Source organism: Cavia porcellus, unplaced genomic scaffold, assembly GCF_034190915.1.
Source record: "Cavia porcellus strain 051 isolate PalLab524CR breed Dunkin Hartley unplaced genomic scaffold, mCavPor4.1 scaffold_6, whole genome shotgun sequence".
Classification (NCBI taxonomy): Eukaryota; Metazoa; Chordata; class Mammalia; order Rodentia; family Caviidae; genus Cavia; species Cavia porcellus.
This window is the reverse complement of record NW_026947489.1, coordinates 89,579,146-89,596,717: the sequence shown is the minus strand read 5'-3', so window position 1 is coordinate 89,596,717 and position 17,572 is coordinate 89,579,146. Positions and strand designations below refer to the sequence as shown.

Genomic DNA, 17,572 nt, shown 5'->3' with positions numbered 1-17,572 from the left:
ACGCTCTGGCTTAGCCATGAGGGACCACTTGGCCCATCTTCCAAGACATATGTGCAAGGCCACTCCCCTAGGATACAGAACAGCTGGGGACACAGGACTCTGCCTAGATGGCAGCAGAATCCTCAGTCCATGTCTACCTCCTCACTCAGCAAGGCCCACATCTCCACACCCCTGACTAATCTATGGGTCTGGCCGGCTACCATCATGGGCTTAGCACCTGATCTGTCTTCGGCGCCCCCAAGTGCTCCAAGGATGATTCACTGGCATGGTCCCTGACCCCAGGTCTCTGGGTGACCCTCAGGTGCATGGCAGGACTGAACAGCTCCCACATAACCCTGAGGTGTGGATCTAGGCTGGGGGTTGGGTGCATGGGAAGCCAGACTTTGGCCTGGGATGAAAGGGACCTGTGTGACAGCCTATTGTCACTGGAGTTGGGGTAGAGGCTGTTCATCTTGGGGGTGTTAGGAACCTAGGGTGACCCCAAAAGGTCCTGAAGCTGGGACTTTGGGTCCTTTAAGGCAAAGGGAGGGGAAAGCATTTGTCTGGGGCTGAGGCCCAGGACCCCAGCTTGCTGATTCAGTCCTGAGTAAGCACCAGGCACCTGGGCACTGCTGCAGCTTCTGCACGCCCTATGCCTCACCTCTGACCCATCAGCTGGTCCTGAGCGCAGGCCTCAGCCCCAGACCATTTAGCGTGGGGCAGTGGCCAGAGTTACTGCACAGAGCAAGGGGCAAGATCTGCTTAAGGCCTCTTAGAGGTGCCCCCAGAGATATAGCCGGGTAGAGCGCTCAGGATAATGCCGCCCTGCCTCCCTCCCCACCCAGGAAACCTTCCTTCTCCTTAACCTTCTGGAACACTTCACCGGTGCAGTTCTCCCTGAGGGAGGGGGGGGGGGGGCTTGGGGTTCACTTCCCGATCCAACCCATCCCTTAGCTCCTCATGAGGTCTTGCAAAACCCTCCTAAGAAAACGGACTGTCTAGAAACCTGAACCGCACAGACAGCTCGGGCGCTGCGTAGGGCTTGCAGGCAGCAGAGAGGGAGTCTGCTGGGGACCAGGGACAGAGGACCCCACAGAAACATCTCTGGGGTCAGGCAGCCTTGAACCCTCCTGCTCCCACCAATCAAGAAACCAGGCACTGAGGCTTTGGGGCTGCATTTATGGGGATGACCTGACAGAGGGTATGGTCCGTACAAAACCGGGAACAATACATACATATATATATTATATACAGAGACGGGGTCCTCCGAGGGCGGGGCAGGGGCGGCCGCGGGCCGGGAAGCCGGAAGTGCCCGCAGCCCCGCCCCTCCATCTGCCCGGGAGAAGCGCGTGGGCGGGGCACCGAGGCGGCCAGCACTTTGGGGTTGGGGAAGTGGGGGGGCAGGGACGGGCATTACTGATCTAAGGCGTGGTCTATTTACAGGGACAAGAAGCTGAAACGAATGGTACAGGGTCGATTTCTTTTTTTAAAAATGAACCCAAACCCAGGGCTGGGCAGAGGCAAGGAAGTGGCCAAAATGGATTTTATAGGGGAGGGGGAGGCGTCTCACCTCCCTTGGTCCAAGCCCTAATTTGGGATTAAAATGGGTAAGTCGACTTCACTTAGAAAGCAGGCAGCCACCAGGGGGCAGCCCTGGTCTCCAGAAAGATGAGAAGTAAAATTTTGCCCACGGTCAAAATTTAGGAAAAAAAACGGTGTGGGCGGGGGTCGGAGGTTGGTGGAGGCTGAAATCTCTGCGATGTTCGCACAGGGCTTCCGAGTGTGGCCTGGGTATAGGTAGGGCACGGCGGGCCTGGCTGCTGCCAAGGACCAGCCCCCCACCCCAAGCTGACCCCCTTTCCTCCCTGGCATTCCCAGGCTCAGCCAGAACCCCCGGACCCCACGGACAGGCGGCCGAACAGTTCCAGGAGGAAGTTATGGCTATTTGGCACCTGGAGAGGGGAGGAACGGGGAGTCAGGGGCTGCTGCCCTTTCCAGGGAGGAGGAGCTGGGGACCAGGTGTCCTGGACTCTCTCCTTTCCTACTCTCACCCCGCCTTTTCCAGAAGGAAGGGTCCAGGGGAAATCCGTGCAGGGCCAGGCCGGCCCCGGGGCTGTGGGGTGGACTCTATCCCTCCTGGGATAGGGAGCAGGGACGGGAGGTGTCAAGGCAGCACCCCAACCCAAGCGGGAGGGCCGGAATGCGACAGACAGCACGATGATGATAGGGTACAGGGGGGGCCACGAAGGCAAAATCTCAAGTCAAGAGACCCAAGGGTCACCCAGGAGCCCCGCGGGCAGGGAGCAGCCTCCAGTTGGTGAGACGCTGGGGAGCCCCAGCCCCACTCCAGTCCAGAGACGAAGGCTGGAGGTTGTAGAGTCTGGCAGTTTGGTCTGCAGGTCCTTTGCGTCCATCTGCCACCCAGGCCAGCCCTTGGCTTCTCTCGGCCTTTGTGCCTCAGCCCCATGGGGCAAAAAGGAGGCCGCCCTTCCAGCCACCACTGTCTGCCTGGGCCACCTGAAGGGGGGCCTGTGAGATGGGCCCTCTGGTCCCTGAAGCTGGGGGAGGTGGGGTGGAGGGGTGGGGGAGTCGGGGCACCTGTCCCCAGCCTGGTAGGGGGTGGGGTGGGAATTGAGGACAGGGGAGCGAGGACAGAGGGAGGGGCTTATTATTGTCCAGTCAAGGAATGATTCCGTTAAGTAGAGTTGGAATTCCTCAGTGTTTGCAGGTTGCCTTCCAGTTCTGAGATCTGGGAAAACAAAGTCAGAGAAGCAGCGTTGCAGGCCCTGGTCCCCACGCAGGCCCTGGCCAGCTGCTGCTCCCTTCCACTCCCCATCCCAGGTCCCGTGTGTGGTGTTAGCAGGGGGATGCTACGCTGCCTCCTTTGAGGGCCCTGACCCCAGTCCCCCTGGTCCCACCTTGTCCAGGAGTTTGTCCATTTCCTCCTTCCGGGCCAGCTCCGACTCCTCCAGGACTCGCCGCTGTGCCGTCTCCTTCTTCAGGAACTCAATCTCCCTGGAACGGGCAAGGCGGATGGTAGGTTGGACAGTGTGGCTGGGCTTTCACTTGGGGAGACTTGGAGTCCCCAGCCCTGTCCTAGCTTAGCCCCACCTGGCCAGCTCTGGAGGCCCCTCAGAGGTCTGGCTCTGTGCTGGCTCCAGTGCCCACTGTGAGGGCTCAGGCACACCGCCCCCCCACCGGCCCCTGCCACCTACTTCTGCTGGTAGTCCTTGATGAGGCGCTTGGCTTTACTGTACTTCCGCTCCAGCGCCTGGTACTGGGCCTGCGTCTCCCGCAGGTGCTCGTCCACCGCCTGGCACAGGCTCTGGGCCTCGCCCCAGTAGCCCTCCAGCTTCTCCATGCGCTCCTTGTTCTCCTCCACGCTCTGTTCCAGCTGCGCCTTCTCCACCCGCCAGCGCCCCTTCTCCTGCTCCAGGCTCTGAAGCTGAGAGGAGGGGGAGGTGCTGAGTTGGGGGGATCCCTGCAGAGGGGAAGCCCGCTGCCAGGCCCCCAGCTAGCCCAGCTGAGGGCTCCCAGCCAGGGTTCCTGTCACTGCACCCATTCCACACCCAGGGAAGGACCAGCTCCGGCACTAGGGACAGGGAACCCCCATCTTCATAAAATCTGAAGAGCCAGGCATGCAACCTAGCACTCTGGAGGCTGAGGCAGGAAGATCGCTGTGAGTTCGTGGCTCGCCTGGGCTACAAAGTGAGTTTAAGGTGAACCTGAACTGCCTAGTGACACCCTGTCTCAAAAAGACAGTAAATTAATAAAAACCTAAGCAGCACCTGCCTCCCAAGCACACAAGGGCTGCAAGATGGCCACTGCAAAGGGGCAGGGCCAGTGCGGGTCACCACTGCTATCCATTCGGCCCTCATCTGCGGCTAGGGCCTGCTCCTGCTCCTGGGGCTCCCTGTACAATCTGGCCCCTCCCCAGTTCCTAGGTGACCTCCAGTCCCCAACTGTTCAGCCTGGATCCCTGTTCTCACCATATACTACCCCCCCATCCCTGAGCCCCAATCCTGAGCTCTGGCCCAACCTCACTTCCGTCTTCCAGGCCTACCTCCCAGCTCCTCACAGGCACCAGGCCTCAGATCTGCATTTCCTTCCTATGCCCCTACACAAACCAGTGCCTCCTTGCTCAGCTTGCTTACCTGTTTGTAGAAGGTGCCACCACCTTGCAGCTCCTTGTTTGCTATGAATGCCCCTTGCTCTGTATGCCCTGACCACACAGACCTCCTCACAGGTGCTTGGACTTGCCACAGGACCTTAGCACATGCTGCCTCTTCTGTAAATGCCCCATCTAGCCTCCCTCTTGCCTTGGTTTCACCTGCTCCCTTCTGGTTGTTTTCTCAGTGTCACTTCTTGAGAGGAACACCCCCTCCCATGACTCTAGCAGTATAGCACCCACCCCCTCAGCTGGGTTGGGTCTTTCTGCTAGAGGGACTCACCAACACTGTCTGTCCTAGAGTCCCATGATTGTAATGACATGGTTACTAGTGTGCAGACTCTTAAGCGCCACAAGGACAAGGATCCATAGGCTTTTGCTGTTGCTGTGCCTGTGACACTCCTCTAAGGTAAGGCAGTCCCAATGGCCACACCCATGTGCTTGGGGCAGTGTCCCTGGGGGTGTGGGCGTCCACTTGGGGTAGTTCCCATTTATCACAGGATGCACAAAGAGGATGCAGACAAGGCGTGTAAACCCAGAGCCATCAAAGGTGTGGCCTGGCGGGCTTCAGAGTAACAGCTAATATGCTTTTTCTTTTATTTCCAGTACTGGGGTTGAACCCTGGGCCTTCACCCTGAGCCCATTATTATTATTATGATTTCTTATTTTGAGCTAGGGTCTCCCTAAGTCTCTAAGTTGTCTGGGTTGAGCTTGAATTTGCAACCCTCCTGTCAGCCTCCTACACTGTTAGAATGACAGGCATGTGCCACCACACCCAGGCCTGCTCTGCGTTGGGACCCAGGACCTAAGGTGTCAGGCAGTGTAGTAGGAATTTCTGGGCCTTCTCTCACTGAGTGCTCACAAGGCTGGTGGTGCTTCCATCCCCAAGGACACCCAGGCCGGAGGGTGTCACTCACACCCGTGCATACACACACACGCACACACACACACACACACACACACACACACACACACACGCATGTGGCCCTCACCTTCCTTTTCAGCTGCTGGATCTCTGCCTCCGTCACAGCATGTTTGATCTGGAGCTATAGGCAGAGGGCGAAATTGAGCTCCCGCCGAGCAGCCCCTGTCCACCGTCACCCCCCCACTTCAAGCCCACCTCCCACCTCCTTGAACTTGTGCACCAGCTTCTCAGGCTCCATGTCCACGGGGGACAGTGCGTCCTCGTTCTCTGCCAGCTCAAACACCTCGATGGCCATCTCGCCGCCCGGGAAAGTGGGGCTCAGCTCCTCATCCTCGTCGGTGGCATACTCCCCCGTCTGTGAAGGGTGATAGGTGCCGTGGGTCCCATGACCAGGATGGATGGCAGCAACTGTCTGCCCTGCAGCTGGGCAGGGGCAGTCCGGGGACCTGATACCCTGAAGCCTCTCCAGTGACTCCGCCATGGGAGGCTGTACGACCTCATCTAGCCACCAGAGGACGCCGGCGCCCGAGCCCCTACCTCCTCGTCGTCCTCCCCGTACTGTGCGTATCTCTGCTCCATCATTTCCCGCTGCCATCGCTCCTGTTCAAGGGTCTGCTGGATCAGCTGGGCCACTTCACTCTGCTCGCCCGGCCGCTCCCGGCCAATCATAAACCTGCAGGGGCATCAGCGTCATCCGCTGCCTGTCCTCAGCTGGGAAGGCCACCATGGTCCCTGCCTGTGCTGCCCTCTCCAAACCCAGGCCTCCCAGGGGAGGGGAGAGGAGACGGCTGATAGAGAGGCAGCAGTGTTAATAATGAATAGGTGCTGGGTGCTTACTGGGTTTCCTTCCCAAGGGAGGTTACAAGGTCCCCCAGCCTCCCTGGCCAATTTGGGGAGCTGGATGTCATCAAACTTTGGGCTAGGATGCAGGGGACATGAGCTCAGGAGCAGCTGGAGTGCAGGGAGCTCTTCCTCCACCACGATGGAGGAGGCTGGGGACCAGCAGAGAGGATCAGGGACAGGGCTGGGGTTGGGGACAGGTCTTGGGTTTGCGCCAAGCCCCCTGCGCTCAGGAAGGGGCGGGATGATGGTAACTGGCGATTAGGATGGAGAGGAAATAGTGGAACTTCCAGGCACCAGCCCCTCCGCCTCGTGGCCACCCACATCCTGTTTCTCTCCACCACCCTTTCCTGGGGGCAGTGCCCCTCTTGGAGTAGGACAGGAAGTGAGCCCTGAATATGCTCCTGCTGGGAAGGAAACACTGGGCTCTGAAGATGATGCCCCAAGTTTCTGGGCCCAGGGAGTCCTCCCAGGAAAGAGGGGTGCGCTGCAGGTGGGGAGCCAAATTTGGTGGCATTTGTTCTGCACTTCTGGGTTCATTGGGCAGGAGCCAGAGATAGGCTAATGATCCAAGGGGACTCTGCAGGGGGACATGGACATATCCTGTATGCCCGTGTACTGGTGGTCAGCAGTGGCCAGGGGGCTGGGGATGCCCAGGGCAGGGACCAGTGGCCTTGACCAGATGTGACAGGTGGTAGAGCCCCCAGCCCCAGGTGCTCACCTCACCCGGCCTTTGGTATTCCTGAGCACCGAGGCTGCAAAGCTCTGGGTCACTCCCACCAGACTCGTCCCGTCCACCTCCACCAGGAGGTCATTCACCTGGATCCTAGAGGAGGGGACACTGGTTAAGGGGGGGCCACAGGGGAACCTCCCACTAGAAATGTGAGGGAGGTTCAGTCCCCACAGAGACCTGGTCCTTTGTCTCCCTGCCTAGAGGATTAGGAATCAACCAGGTCCACTCTGTGGACAGAAAGAGCCAGGCCAGGCTAGTAGCCACAGGCATCCAGGATGGGAGAGGTTGCAGCACACTTCTTGTGACAGTCACATGCATGTGTTTACCTCTGTCACACCAGACAGTGTGACATCCTGAACGCTCAGTTCTGCCATGAACACACGTGCCAGGCTGTCCTCTTACAGGGACGTTCCTTCCTACACTCAAGTCCTCAGATGCCTAAGACCAGAGTAGTGCACCCTGGCGCTTACACACGGACCCACACGGTGACACAGGTGCTCCTCCGTACTCCCAGTGATGGCACCTGGAGCCCCATTCTCCACCCAGGACAGGGGAAGGGACAGTCCAGCCCAGCCCACGAAGGAATGAAGAAGGTGGGAACCTTGGGGAGGAGAGGCCTGTCGCCAGCAGCCGTCCCACATGGGTGCTCCCCAAACTATCAACAGGTGACGGTGGAAAAGGCCCTGGCGTGTGTGCTATTGGCAAAGGACAGGGGCAAGTGAGAGAGCAGGGGCTCTCACCCTTTCCATCCCCTATCGTCCTCCATGTCACCTGGGCCACAAGAGGCAGAAACCCCATCTAGGTAGCCAAGCAGGCCTCTAACCGCAGTGCAGGATCACATTGGGCAGCCCTGGTACACACACCTGCACCTCCTCTCTGTCAGCTGGAGAGGAGCAGGATGCAGGGGCCACATCATAAAGCCCAGCCACACACACATGCCCAGGGGCTGCCTGACAGCCCTCAGTGCCGCTCCGGATCTGTCCTCACAGAGGTCAGGAGGCTGGGCTCAGCCCCAGGATTGCCTCCGGACCTCTGGCTCAGCTGGCCTCACCCCGCTAGGCACAGCTGATCATCAGCCAACTCCAGGGCACCCTGGCCCTGCCTCTCTGGGCTCCCCATCCCCCCAGCTTCCTGGCCTCCCACACTGGTATCTCACTGACTCCCACTTGGCCTTCAGGAGCACCTCCCTCGGCTTCACTTCCCCTAGGAAGCTCCGCTGCCCTAGCCCAGTCCTCCTGGGTGCCTTTGTGTAAGTGTGCTCTGGTCCCTGTGTCCTTGTCTCGTGTCTGTCTAGCTAGCAGCGCTGCCAGCTTCCTGAGGGCAAGGCCTGGACGCTGCCGGCCTGGCGCCCAGCCCCAGGCTGAGTCAGGTGCCAGCATTCAGACACACTGGGAACACACGGCCTGCCCTGCCTGCCAGGCCAGCACACCCCACACCACACGCGCCCCTCAGCTGCCCTGCTCCAGAGCTCCTGCTCCACCCCAGCCCAGGAGCACCTGCAAGTCACAGACTCCCCGCTGTGGGTGAGGGGGAGTGGTACCTGCCATCCCGGTGGGCAGCGCCGCCCTCAGTCACGGTCTTGACGAAAATGCCCAGCTTCTCCAGGCCCATGTCGGCCCCGGCACCCATGCCAATGATGCTGATGCCCAGGCCCTCAGAGTCTGCGGGGCAGAGCGGGAAGAGGCCAGGGCTGATGAAAGGTCCCTTGTCCTGTCCCCCCACACATCCAGAGCACAGCTCCCCGTCAGGAGGCTGTCCCCCAACACTGGGAAGGGCATGGGGCTTCTTTTTTTTTTTTTATCAGTACCGGGGATTGACCTCACGACCACCTGCTTGCAAGGCAGGTGCTTATGCCGCTGAGCTAAATCCCCGGCCCCAGGCATGGGGCTTCTACACCCTGACCTCTGCCTCATCCCTGGAGCTCACGGTCAGAGAGGGGTCAGGGGGGCAGCGGTGTATGCAGATGGGGTGGCCCAGGACTGTGACAAGACCTGGACCAAGCTTACTGTCTGCCTCTCATCTGTGTGCAGAGCTTCACTGACCAAGGAGCCGGGGTTTGCTATGCCCTCAGGTCCATTCGTAGCCACACTGGCCTGGCCCACCTTGGCCAGCCAGCCAGACTTCTGGGGTGCATTCCCTCTTGGGGGGTGGTAGTGATGGCCAGAAGCACCTGAATCCCACCCTTCTGCTCATAGCCTCCACCCAGGGCAAAGTGCCATCCGGTCCAGTCGCTTCTGCCTCCCAGATCCACTGTGGTGGCCTCTCTGTTCTCAGCGACTGCTGTGGTCTTTCTAGCGCACCTCTCCCTCTCCCTCCCAGCCCTTGCAAAGGCTCCAAAGCCACCCCAGAAAAGCAGTGCCCTTGCCCTGCTCGCACCCCCTTCCGCCCCTCTCCTCCATCTTCAGCAGTCTCAGATTCCTCCTGTGCAGAGCCTGCACAAGCACCCCTGCCTGGGGACCCCCGTCCCCCTCAGTCGGCACCTGTTAAATGTCCCTGGTGGCACATCAAGGTGTGGGGAGTGGGGCTGCCCCTTCCACTCTGCCCCGAGGGAGCCTGGCTGTGCCCGTCACTGACTCTCACAGCCCGGGACCCACCCCACAGTGCCCTGAGACGTGGTGAAGTGGCGAAGGTTCCCTGGTGGGCCAGGTGGAGGCTACGCACTGGGGCTGGGCTGGGGTGCTGACGGAGCAGGGAACCCAGCACGTCCTCAGGACCCCCTACCCCACCCCGAGGGTCCTGGGTGCGCGCGTAGCCTCTCACCCTTCTCCAGCTCCACAGGGAACAGCTCCAGCCTCTCCACCCGCTTCTCCAGCTCGTACTCGGCGGACGCAGCCATGGGGTCCACATCCTCGTTGCGCCGGTCGTAATCCTCATTGGAGTAGGTGCTGAACACCTAGGGCAAGTGCCTGTTACCGACGGTGCCCCCGGCATCCCACCCACCCCTGCTGCCACAGGCCTCGTCCCTGCCCGGACAGCCCCACCATGACACCTGTAAAGGCCTCCTAGCTCTGCAGCCCGCAGGACAAGAGAGAAGGGGACTCGGCCTTCGGAGCCACACTGTGGCTCAGGCCAGCACATCACAGGCTGGGCAGCCTGGCCCGGAGCCCCTTCATCCAGGGCTGAGACCCAACAGCCAGACAGGCGAGGGTGGCCACGAAGACACAGACACACAAAGGAGGGAACAGGCTGAGCAGAAGTGGGGAAGAGGAGGAGGGGAGGAAGGATACAGAGGATGAGGCTGATGCCAGGTGGGGAGTGGGGAGGAATGGAAAGAGGCATGGAGGCCCCCTCAAGACCCCTCTGTCCTCACAAGTGGACACGGAGGCAGGAAGGACCAGTCTACCACCAGGGAGAAGGGGGGCCCTCCGTGTCTGGGTGCCTGTCATGGCTGTCATGGCTGTAGGCCCAGGCCGTGTCCTGTACCTAGAGTTTTGTCTCCTGACCCCACGCACTTGGAGGCCCAGGATCCTGAGGAGGTGGCACTCCTTCCACCCCACCATGTCACCCACTGTGCCCCTCTGCTGTCTCCCTCCTCCTGGCCTCTGCCACCAGGCACCCTCGGCTCCCATCCTTTCCAAGGACAGTCGTGGAGGGGGGCCCCGATTCTGAGCCTGGGCAGAGGTGCCCTGTGTGGGAGGCTAAGGAACACAGCTGGGGGCACCAGGACTCCTTTGGCTTTGCTGTCTGAAGCAATAGGCTGGCAGCACTTGGAGCCAAGCGGGGGCAGGAGGGGGCGAGCAGCACTATCGGCTGGCCAGCCTCGATGGGGACTGTGTCTCCCCCGAGTCGCCTGCTAGAGCCCCCTGCACACCGAAGCAAGGCTTCTAGGCACTCTGAATCCCAGCCTTTATCCTGGGTCCCCATTACCCCCAGCACAGAGTGAGGCTCAAGGCTGTGGGGAGGGTTAGGGCTGCTCTTAGGACACAGAAGCAGGGCCAGGATGAGCCTGTGTGGTCACTGAGTTCAGCACCCTCAATGTCACAGCCTCAGAGATGCCCAGACTCAAGCCCTCCAGTCACCACATAGCGGCTCTGGACAGTCCTTGAAACGTCTGCCCTGCAGCCCAGCAGCTGCTCAGAGGAGTTTGTGTCCAGCCCAGGAACAACCCAAGATACCAGGGCACTGCCCAAGGTCGCGAGGGTCAGCCAGGACAGGAAAGCAGTGCACCCTGCTCTGGCTCTCGTGGTTGCTTTGTCCCCATTGCAAGGTGCCCCAGGCCTTGCTGGAGCTGGTCTAAGACTGGACACAGCCAGTAGGCTCTGGCCTACTTTTACACTGGAGGCCCCTGATTTGGTCTTTGCCCAGGAAAGTGGGTCTGAATCCTCCTGGCCAACCACCCTCCTCCCCTCTACACAGAGGCAGATGCCCTGTGACCTCTAGGACACCCTGCAGCCTGTCCTGGCCTTACCACTCCTGAGCCTAACAGCTTTCACATCCTGCCCCCTGTAGACATCCCCAGCTAGGAGGAGGCCCCAGACCACCTATGGCCTGTGTATCCATGGGCCCTGTGCCCAGTCCTGCCCCCTAGTCCATGACAGCCTAGAGCGGGGCTCTCTGCCCCCATTAGGGGAACAACTGGGTAGTCAAAGGAACAGAGACCATGGACTTGGTGTCAATGCCGGGCTGAGGCCGGAGAGAAGGAAATGGGGGGCTTCTGCATCAGGGTGGAGAGAAGGAAACCCCCAGCCAGGCCAGAAGTCACTCTGCCTGCACATGCGCCCTGGCTCTCAGATGGGCGGCCGCTTCAGTCACCAGGGAGTCAGGAAGCTCTGCTCCAGATCATGTGCTATTTTTTACTGAAAAGTCAGGGGAAAGTGTCTGATATAGACAGTCGGAGGCCCTGGGCACGCACACCGCACATCTGAGGCCATCCGGCTTTTTTTCAGAGACTGGGGTGGGGGTGGGGGCAGGTCCTGATTTCCTCCCAGGAACACAGAGGGCATAGGGCATGGAAACGGGTCTCAAGATCCTGGCAGCCAGGGCAGGGGCTGGCCCTGGTAACTTTCAGTCAGGCCTCTTGCCCAGCTGGGAGGTGGGAATGGTGGAGAGCAGGGAGAGATCCTGCTGCACCAATGTCCAATAGCCATGGAAACAGCAGCAAACAGGGTTTGGCCAGGAAGGGCACAAGCCAAGTAAAGTCCCAGGCCCTGGACTCTTTCACCCTGGGGTTGGCAGCACAGGTCCTGAGCCTGTGAGAAAAAACCATCTCGGTTCAATGTTACCATTGAAAGTGGAGCGCAGAGGGGAAGCAGGGGGTGGCCTTGGGTTCTTAATCTCCCCAGCGTACATCCCCTTCTCAGAGTTCTGGGGATCTCAAAGCACAAGGCTCAGCCCACAAACCAATCACCAGTAAGAGGAGGGAAACTGAGACCTCCTCCAAACGGGGAAACTCCCCCCCTTCTTTCAGGGCAGCCAGAGGACCTGTCAAACTTGGCCAAGGAAGTCTGTCCCCTAAAGCAAAGGAGTGCAGGTATCTGCCAGCTACCCCAGGCTATGGTCTGGCTCATCCCCTTCTCTGCTGGCCTGCAGAAGGCCTCCTCCATCCAGGGTCACACGAAGTGTCCCTTCCCTGTGCAATAGGAGCCCTGGAAAGCTGGCCCAGCAGACCCCCAGGGAATAAGGCCCCCAGTCATATGATCATGCAACTGCTTCCCTCTTTCACTTCTTCAAAGTCAGGGTGGGGGTTCAGGCAAGGAGGAAAGGCCACCATCTGAGTCTCCTACACTTAGGAAAGAGGGAAGCATTTCTAGGCACCCTGATCCCTCTCATCCAGGGGAGCAGGATTTAAGGAAGAGTCTCCCACTGACACCCACACTCCGTCACACCGCTCCAGCCCCAGGCTCCGTCCGGCAGGCTCCGGAGGAGGAAGGGAAAGCAGGTGTCCCGGGCTGGGCGGGTGCTAGACTGGGCGGGGCGCCGCGGGTTGGGGGGGGACCTGAGGGCAGGTCCGGGCCGGCCGGCCCAGCCCCAGACCTGAAAGTCACGCCGCTCTGACAAACAGCTGGAACTCCCCCACTCCCCCTGGGGAGAGGACTTCTGGGAAGGGGGCTGGGTGGCAGAGGCTGAGTCAGCCTGCCAAACCCGGCCGGCTGGGGAGGGCAGCGAGGTGGGGGTGGCCGCGCGCACGTGGCGGCGGGGTGGGGGGCGGCTCACTCACTTGGATCGGCGCGGTGCTGAAATGGATCTTCCGGCTCGGGGCCGGGTCTTCTTCCTCCGAGAGCCCCGGGATCTCCACGCACCCCGACTCGGGCTCGTAGGGGGGCTCCCCGTCCTCCTCATCCTCCTCATCGTCCTCCTCCAGGGCACTCCCACCGGAGTCCTCCCCGAGCCCACTGTAGGCGCTCACATCCACCAAGTCCGCCTCCGAGAAGTCCTCCTTCTTAGACTCATCCACCTCTTCCTGCGCCACGTCCGGGACCCGGCCATTGCCCACCCCCCTCTCTGGCGCCGCTTCCACCGCCGGAGCCGCCGCTTCCTCCTCCTCCGGGGCTGCGGGGGGCTTGGGCTCTTCGGGCGCAGGGCTAGCTGGGGTGGCCGAAGGGCTACCGTTCTCCAGGGCCGCGTGCACCGTCACCTCGGCCTGGATCACTTCCCCGGGCGCCGACTCTGCCTCCGACTCCCCACTCTCCTCCACCTCCACGGGCTTGATCTTGCGCACCTCCCGGGGCTTGGGGGGCGGCCGCGCGGGGGCCACGCGGTGCTGCGGAGGTGGCTGCCCCCCAGGGCCACGCTCCTTTTCGGCCGGGGCATCCCCCGACGGCGCGGGTGGTGGCGGCGGTGGTGGCGGCTGAAACAGGCGGGACCGCTTGCTGACCAGCTTGGAGTGCAAGGGGGGCACCCCCGCGGCCGCGGCCCTGGGGGGCCCGGGCCCTCGGTGGAGGCCGGTCCTCGAGTCGGCCTTCTCGAAGACGGCGCTGAGCTGGCTAACCGTGGGCGACACGGCGTCGGTGTCCAGCTTATCCAGCGCCTCGGTGCTGCCGTTAAAACGCACCACGACATCCAGCTTCCGGTCCTGCAGGCCGGCGCGCTCCTGCCTCAGCAGCCGGCGTGCCGCGGCCTCCTTGTCGCCCCCCGCGGCCGCGGGGACGCTGCGCTCGAACAGCTTCCGCGTCTCCTGCAGCCGGGACGGCGCGTGCGGCAGCGGCGCGGGCTGAGCGCAGGGCGCGGGCTTGGAGTCGAAGCGGCTCACGCGCTCCGACACGCTGGTGCCCAGCTTGAGCAGCGCGCTGTGGTCCACGTTCTCGTTCAGGCTGCTGGCCCGCGGCAGCGACAGGCGCACGCCGCGATCGGAAGCGCGCGGGGCCTCGGCCAGGCCAGCCCCGCCGCCCGCTTCTCCCGGCTGCCCGGCCGGGGTGCCCATCTGCAGGAACATACTTTTGATGCGGTGGACGTTGGAGCCATATTTCTTATGGTGGGCCGTCTTGGGTGCCTCGTCGGGCCCGGGTGCGTCGGGCGGCTTCAGTGCCTGGATGCCGGCCTCGTAGGCGCTGCGGTGCGGGGAGGCGCTCCGGAGGGGACCCCCGGGCCCCCGCGGCTCCGTCTTCATCATGGTGGGGGGAGCCGGGCTCGCATCCCCCCGCTCCCCGCTGCGCCCCTCCAGCAGGCGGCGGGCCAATTCGGGACCACCGCCCCCTCCCCCGGAAGAAAGAAACCCCGAAAGGCCTTTTTAGAGTCTCCCAGAAACCCAGCTGCCAAGAACAGTTAACCCCGCTTTAAAAAAAAAAATGGGGGAAAGATATCTCCGAGCGCCCAGTGTGGGTCGCCTCCCCCAATCAAGCTGCCGGAGACAGCAAGCCCCCCCAAAAAACCCTCCCGATCGGCCTGGCGCGGTCGCCCCCACCCACCCCAATCGGAAAAGCGGCGGCCGGGGCCGCTGGGACCGCGCGCCCAGCCCGCTTACATCGTCCGAGGCGGTGTCACCGGGGCTGGCTACGCGGGCGCCCCCCGCTCCGGCCGCGGGGCTCGGCTCTCAGGGCGCCCGGCTCTCCAGCGCCCATGGCTGAAGGCCGGCCGGGCCGTCGCCGCGCCTCCCACCCTCCCTCCCTCCCCCCCGCGCCCCGGCCTCGGTCTTTCTCTGGCTCCGGCGGCGCGGCGGCTGCCCGACACCGAGCGGCTGCCCTTCTCGCCGCCGCCGCTGGGGGACTGGCACCTCTGGGTCCTAAAGGGATCGGATTTCCGGGGCCGGAGTCTGTAGGCCCTCCCCTTCCCCTCCACCCCTGTGTTGCGCCTTCCCGGCCCCACCGTGCCGGCGGCGGAGAGCCTTCCGCTAGCCCCGGGTCTGGGCCGGACCTCCGCGATCCTTGCGCTCCGCGATCCTTGCCCTCTGACCTCTGGCTGTGTGGCTCATCACAACCCACTTAGGCGCACCCCCATTCTGTGGAGCAGCCCATTCAGCCATAGTTGACTCAGGGCCGCCTCTCTCCTCCCCCAATGGAAGAGGGCTTTGCGGGGAGGGGTAAAGGATCGTTGCTTTCCAGGTCCTTGCAACTCTTTCCTAGGCTTCAGGACTCAGCCTCAAAACCACTAGGCATTTGGTAAAAATACAGATTTCTGGGCCTTCCCCCAGGCCTTGGGAAGGAGTCTCAGCCCGGCCCGGGAATCTGCATTGAACAGTTTCCCATAGACCTTTTTCATCTCAGAAGGAATAAGACCCTGGCCTTGTAGGGATGATGCATGTGTGTGTGTGTGTGTGAGACAGAGAGAGAGAGAGAGAGAGAGAGAGAGAGAGAGAGAGAGACCCCCATCACCAAGGTGGCAGGGGATCCCTGGTGCTGCCCTTTGGAAGTCTGAATTGCCCTGTGGCCAGCCTGCTCTGCACCTCAGACTAGAGCGGGGGGTGCAATCCTGTCTGGGTTTTCCTGACCAGGCACTTGCCTTTCTCAAACGGGAAGAAGGGTTTAGGTGGAGGAATTCTAAAAGCCTGGGGCCAAAGTGTCCCCTGGAGAGCTCTAACTTGTGTCTCTGATTTAAAGGACCTGGTCACTGAGTACCAATGCATGTGTTGGGGGTGGCAGGAGGTGACAGTCACTTAAAGTCCCCTGTCCTGAAAACTCAGCTGCTTTGAATTCCTTACATTCCTTATACACACAGCAAAGGGGCTGGGGCCACCCTTTAACCTTCAGCCCGTGGGTGAAGATCCACCCTCTGGACAGGCCCAGATGTACTACTCCTGTTTTCTGCAGATCCCAGAAACCGATGAATCAGATGGTTGCTAGGACCCAGAGAACAACTCAGGCACAAAGCCTCCCCCCACTCCCAGCTGCTTCCTGCATCTCGGGCCTTCCTGCAGCCTCAGCCTCCTCCCCCGCCCTCCTCCCCACCATCCTCTTCCTCCTCTTCATCTCCCACTCTTTCCCTGTTGGCCTGGAAGGACTGGGAGAGGGAGCCCTTCTAAAGCTCCACAAAGAGGGGTGTGTGGGTTAGGGGGCAATGCTGGCCGGTCAAGCACGTGCAGAAGAGTATGTGGGGGCTGGGGTGTGGGGAAAGCGGCCTAGGCACCCTGAATATTGGGATGGGGAGCGGCCAGAACTATGAACTCCTGCCAAGGGGGAGGGAAGTTCTGGGTTCTGAGCTGGAGCCGGAAATGATCCCAGACCTCTGGCTTTCCAGTGCCACCTTCTCTGTCCAGCTTCCGGGGACACTCACCCCTCCCCAGTCTGCATTTGGGGATGTGGCAGAGTGGAGGAGCCAGCCCCCTCCCCTCCCATCCTGATCCTTCTTAGAAGGCCTCCTTTAGGGATACTCTTTGGGACTTGGGTTTCCAAGCTCAAGTTTAGGGCCTGGACCTCCCTCCACCCCTCTGTGGCTGCTGGGAGAAGACCAAATCTTGCCTTCTGGGGGTTGGGACTCCATCTGGGCAGTGGGGCAGCGTCCTCAGAAGCTCCTGTGTGGATTGGAGGAGGGTGCAGGCCCCTGGGTGTTCTGCCCAGAATCTCCCACACCCTGTGGTGAGTCATCCTCCCTGGTCCCACGCCCAGGGGGGTCTATGCCCACGCTTCTGGCCAGGTTGGGGAACCCCCAGCTTCTAAGGCTGGGAAGAAGAGTTGGGAGCCAGCTGTCAGGTCCAGAGATCCCAGGACCTCCAGTGGCAACTAATAGCCAATTGGAATACCAGGAAGCCGGAGTCTGCCTTGTGCAGAACCTGCTGAGGCTGAGACCTTCCTGGGCTTTGAGATGTAAGAAGGCACCGGGCCAGCCTGGAGCCCGGGCAACCGAAGCTAATGAGGGGGATTATTATGGCATGGGCTCCCGGCTATCCAAGCTCGCCCACAGGCAAGATTCCCAAAGGGATTTTAGGGAGGGAGAAACCTTTTTTTGTTGTTGGTTTGGTTTGGGTTTTTGAGTCAGGGTCTCACTGTACAGTTCAGATGGCCTTGAACCTTGAACTCCCTGTAGCTGGCCTCTGATCTGTGGCAGCCTTCCTGTGTGGGCTGAGGCGGAGTACTGGGCTGACTGCCTCCTCCTCAGAGCGCTGGGATTATAGGCCTGTGACTTGGAAGAGATAAACACTCACTTTCCTTGAGATGAAGCACAAGCAGCTGTGTGGTGACAGCGGCCAGGGTTCAGATCTCAACTGCTTCTCAGCCAGGTGACCCTGGACAAGTCACTTGTCCCCTCTGCTCTGAGAGAAAAGACGGAGGCCCAGGAGGGCTGGCTCCCAGAGCAGGCCTTGAGCCTGGGGGCAAGAAACGCTTTCCAGCACTGGCTGGAAGGCAGAGGTGGCCGTGGGCAGAGACCTGCCTGATTCTCTGGGAGGACCTTTCCCTGGCCCCCTCCATTCAGGTGATGAGGGTGGCCTGGGAAGGTGCTTTGGGGACAGTTCCTCCAAGGCTCCAGGCTGCACAGTTTAAGTAAGGGTGTTAACAGTATGGATGGTGGTTGCGGGCTGATGTCCCATAGGCTGGTGCCAAGGCTGACTTCTCTTTCC

General features: G+C 61.3%; 1 protein-coding gene across 1 annotated transcript; it reads right to left on the bottom strand.

The window, feature by feature from the left end:
• Positions 1-1,138: 1,138 nt before the first annotated feature.
• Ppp1r9b (protein phosphatase 1 regulatory subunit 9B) lies at positions 1,139-14,491 on the bottom strand. The gene is made up of 10 exons (XM_003466868.5): positions 12,803-14,491; positions 9,406-9,538; positions 8,186-8,306; positions 6,634-6,738; positions 5,610-5,745; positions 5,275-5,427; positions 5,140-5,193; positions 3,195-3,424; positions 2,898-2,994; positions 1,139-2,728 (listed from the first exon to the last, which is right to left on the bottom strand). The coding sequence occupies exons 1-10, from the start codon at positions 14,192-14,194 to the stop codon at positions 2,675-2,677; spliced, it is 2,475 nt and encodes an 824-aa protein (XP_003466916.4). The 5' UTR covers positions 14,195-14,491; the 3' UTR covers positions 1,139-2,674.
• Positions 14,492-17,572: the final 3,081 nt, after the last annotated feature.

Coding starts and splice junctions, on each gene's coding strand:
- Ppp1r9b (XM_003466868.5), bottom strand. CDS start 14,194: ATGATGAAGACGGAGCCGCGGGGGCCCGGGGGTCCCCTCCGGAGCGCC. Junction 6,739..8,185: donor GCTGCCCACCGGGATGGCAG/GTACCACTCCCC, acceptor CCCCTCCTCTAG/GATCCAGGTGAATGACCTCC. Junction 2,729..2,897: donor TGGACAAACTCCTGGACAAG/GTGGGACCAGGG, acceptor TTGTTTTCCCAG/ATCTCAGAACTGGAAGGCAA.